The sequence below is a fragment of the Aphis gossypii genome, unplaced genomic scaffold (genome assembly GCF_020184175.1).
Source record: "Aphis gossypii isolate Hap1 unplaced genomic scaffold, ASM2018417v2 Contig00088, whole genome shotgun sequence".
In the NCBI taxonomy this organism is placed as follows: Eukaryota; Metazoa; Arthropoda; class Insecta; order Hemiptera; family Aphididae; genus Aphis; species Aphis gossypii.
In genome coordinates this window covers 1-4,014 of record NW_026083009.1, presented here as the reverse complement: position 1 = coordinate 4,014, position 4,014 = coordinate 1, and the positions used below count along the sequence as shown (strand labels likewise).

The 4,014-nt window shown below is 26.1% G+C and overlaps 1 protein-coding gene across 1 annotated transcript; it reads left to right on the top strand.

The window, feature by feature from the left end:
• Positions 1-1,218: 1,218 nt before the first annotated feature.
• On the top strand, positions 1,219-4,005 carry LOC126553169 (uncharacterized; the record flags this gene model as incomplete). Its single annotated transcript, XM_050208339.1, has 6 exons — positions 1,219-1,353; positions 1,429-1,868; positions 1,933-2,098; positions 2,441-2,631; positions 2,727-2,889; positions 3,962-4,005. Coding segments are annotated over exons 1-6 (1,068 nt in total), but the record flags the coding sequence as incomplete, so codon positions are not given.
• Positions 4,006-4,014: the final 9 nt, after the last annotated feature.

Here is a 4,014-nt window from a genome sequence, read left to right as displayed (position 1 = left end):
TTCGTTTAAAAATGACAGCAAGGGAGATGATGACATTTGTTCATTATTTTTCACTTATGATAGGGGATTTAATACCCATATATGATGAAGTTTGGAATTTTTACTTGGTTTTTATTAAAATAATTGATATTCTTTTATCATACAAGTATACTGAAAGTACAATATCATATTTAAAACAATTAATAAGCCAACATAATTCTATGTATACACATTTTTTTAATGATACGTTAAAACCAAAACATCATTTTCTAATTCACTATCCTTCTATTATTGAACAATCTGGACCACATAGGCATTACTGGTGTTTTAGATTTGAGGGTAAACATAAAGAATTGAAGATGTATGCTCGTACAACATCTTCTAGAAAAAATATAACTTTAACTCTTGCAAAAAAATTTCAATTTAAGTTTGCTCACATTATTTTACAGCCCCCTACACCAAATGTTTCATTAAAACACAAACATTTGACAAATAGCATACCTATAGATAGACAAATGATTTATAATAGTTATTTTTCTGGTAATTCTCAATTTCATGCTACAATCAAATAGAATATATTGGAACTTTGTACAAAAAAGGATATTATCTTACCAAGTTTACAGACCAGGTCTGTTTATTTGAAATTGATGAAATTATAGTTGTGCATGAATCTATTGATAAAGTATATTTATGTACTAAACAAATTGAATTAGAAGGTTTTAATTCACACCTTGAGGCATTTGAGGTTAATATAAACAAAAATATATTAAATAACTGCTTGATCTTAGGTATCGATGAATTTAGTGGCCCTCCTATAAATATTAATGAAGTATCATCAGGCAAATTGATGATTCGCCTTAAAGAATTTTATTAAATTTAAATTATTATACCTAATTTAGTAATTTGTACATATGTATATATATATATATATTTTTATTTATTAAGAAACAAAATGAATGATAATACTGCAATTGGTAATGATTCAGATTTAGCCTTAGTTAACGATTTTTGGAACTGCAGTAATTCAAATGTAAGTATATGTTTACTTTTTGTATGTAAATTTTAACAAACTTACATGATTATGTACCATTAAAGGAATTTTAAATATTACTACTGTAATATTATTATTATAATTTTTCTGTTTTAATATTTTATGTTCATAATATAATTATATACAAATATCAAATACTAATATAAAATTGATGGTGCATGTGTAGGATAGTTTTAGTTTTTAAAATGTTCAGGAATCGACCAATCCTCAATTTTTAAATGTACCTACACTGGAGGGATATCAATATCCAGTTGATGACATGGTACCCCTTCATGATTTACTCACTAATTGGGGCTTAGGGTTTCTTTTTCAAACTTTACTAGGTGAGTACCTGTTACATTTTTGTTTATTACATGATTAAACTAAAAAATATAAAATTAAAATATCTTTTTGTTTAGATGAACTTATCTGTATGAAAGGTATAATAATTATGGAAGCTGATCAAGCTTATGAACTTCTAAAACATTTTCCATTAGGGATAAGACTGTTGTTTGTATATAATTTAAAAAAATGGCAAAAAACTCAAGAAAATGATATGAAGTCTACCAACACACCACAGTTGAATTTAAAAGCCTCTACTAATCAACCTATTCAATATCATCATCAAAATAATATTAATAATATAAGTATAAATTTAGGAGAAGTATTAAATTCATCAAACACTGGTTTAATGATACTTCAATATTATAAGTCAAACCAAAAATTGAATGACGGTATAAGATCAATGTTAGTAGATACTGTAATTAACTGGGTCATCACTAAAAAGATAAACATGTCTGTGAACCTGGCAGAACAGTTGGCAAATCAATTAGTGTCTATATTTCCTACAGAAGTGAAAGTAAATAACTATTATTTAATATTACCTAAAATTTTTAAGTACAATCTGTTTTGGCTATTTACAGGATTTGTATTTTATGAAGCACGATTCAAATAAAAACCCTAAGGGAAAATTATACGCTAAATATTATAATTCTATAAGGCTTCTTAAGACAACAGGTTTAGTGGCAACAAAGTTGACTTCTAGAAATCAAGAAAAACATAGTGGTCGTAAGCATTGCACAGAGTTTGGTAAGATTATATAGAACATTTTAAATTGTTAGTTGAATTGGTATTACAAATATGTTGCAAAAGTATATATAATTATTCAAAAACACTACCTTTATTAATTTAACTACAAAATCAAACCTCTACAGTTAGTCGCTCAAAAATGTTTCTTTAGCTTATTTAAGTGCAGTGCCTTTTCAATTTTGTACCTAATTTGATGCATTTGTATTACACTTTTCAACTTACTGATTTATTATATTTTGCAATAATATTATAAACTACTCTAATGTAAAGAAACTAGAAACCTTATTCTTGACCTTACCCTAAGTTTTAAATACTGATTTTTTTTTCTTTTACTGTTATTAGAGCCGGAACAGAGTGTTCAATATGCAGTAGATGAAATAAAAAACAATAATAATTTTTCAAATTTTAATGATTTGGAAAAGTTGTGGAAGGAAACTGTTAATTATCGACTCAATTCCATTCAAAACACTAATTCTACAAAAGAAATAATGGGAATGTGGAAGCCTTACACATTGCCTTATGGGTTTAGATTAGTAAGTTCAATCAAATTTTTTACCAATTTCACTTATATAATATATACAAACCAATTAATTACAAATAAAAATGTTATATGATATACTTATTATAGGTTGACATTGATTTTAAAAAATTGTATCCAGAATGCCCAGACTTTATTAATTCTTATGAACAAAAACACATCAAGGTTAAGGAACTCTTCGAAATAAAAATAAAAGATAGTTCTAGTAGAAAATTATTTGAAGAATACAAAAATTCTTCCTGCATCACAGAAAGTAATTATATTTATTGTTACTACCATAATACAAAATTACTACACTATTTACATCAAATTATAAGTTAATCGTGAATTACTATAATTAATCCCATAGGCGGAGATTCTATATGAAATATTGAAGGGGGCTCAAATATTAGATGCCAAACAGACCTGTAGGGACAATTTTTACATTAAATCACTCATCAAAATCGTGGAAGATTTTCGTTATCACAATATCTTAAATGCTTACAAACAAAAAAAATAGCTTCATTACTTAAAACTTTAGTCTTACCTTTTTCAATACATAATACTGAAAGTTCTTTAAATTCTTTTTGTTGTATATAGATGTTCTTAGCCATGTTTTTATTTTCCTCATACTAGAAAAACCTTGATTTAAATTTAAATATTTCAAACATATTTGAACTAAATTATTTATTAAAAATCTAAATCACAATCTCAAAAGAAATGTATTCCCAATAACATCAAACAATAAGTAAAATAAAATTAAGTACAAAATAGTCAATACGGTTACGCACAAGGTTACGGAATTACTGTACGAATACGAATGAACGATACCCATCAGAATGTACGAATAGGTATTAGGTACATTTCATTCAATCATGATAAACGTTACAACGGGTCTAATACAGGTATAGCGTTTTTCCCATAATAGCCCCCTATCTGTTGGGTTATTAATTATTATCGCTTCTCGAGAAATAACAAATATTAGAAATGAAATGATATTTCCCCCATCTATAAATAGAACAGTACCTGTAATAATAATATGTTATTATATATTAATGGCCAATTGATACAAAATATGTACAATATAAACACAATATAATTAATGATTATTTATTATTACAATAATTACATTAATATTATTATTACAATATTTTTTGTTGTGAATTGTAACTTAATTGTTCGGTATATTACCGTAAAAAATAAATTGGTATTGGGTCTTACCCCCCTGATCTCCGCCTATGATTAATCCTAATTCCATTGGACCCAATCCACGCTTACCTCTAAAGATAATTGTTATTATTGATTTAAATTATATAAAATTCTACAAATTACATTTTTGTTTATAGGTGGAAAAAATACAGTTTTTTTTTATTTACTACATTCCATATTTGTACCTACT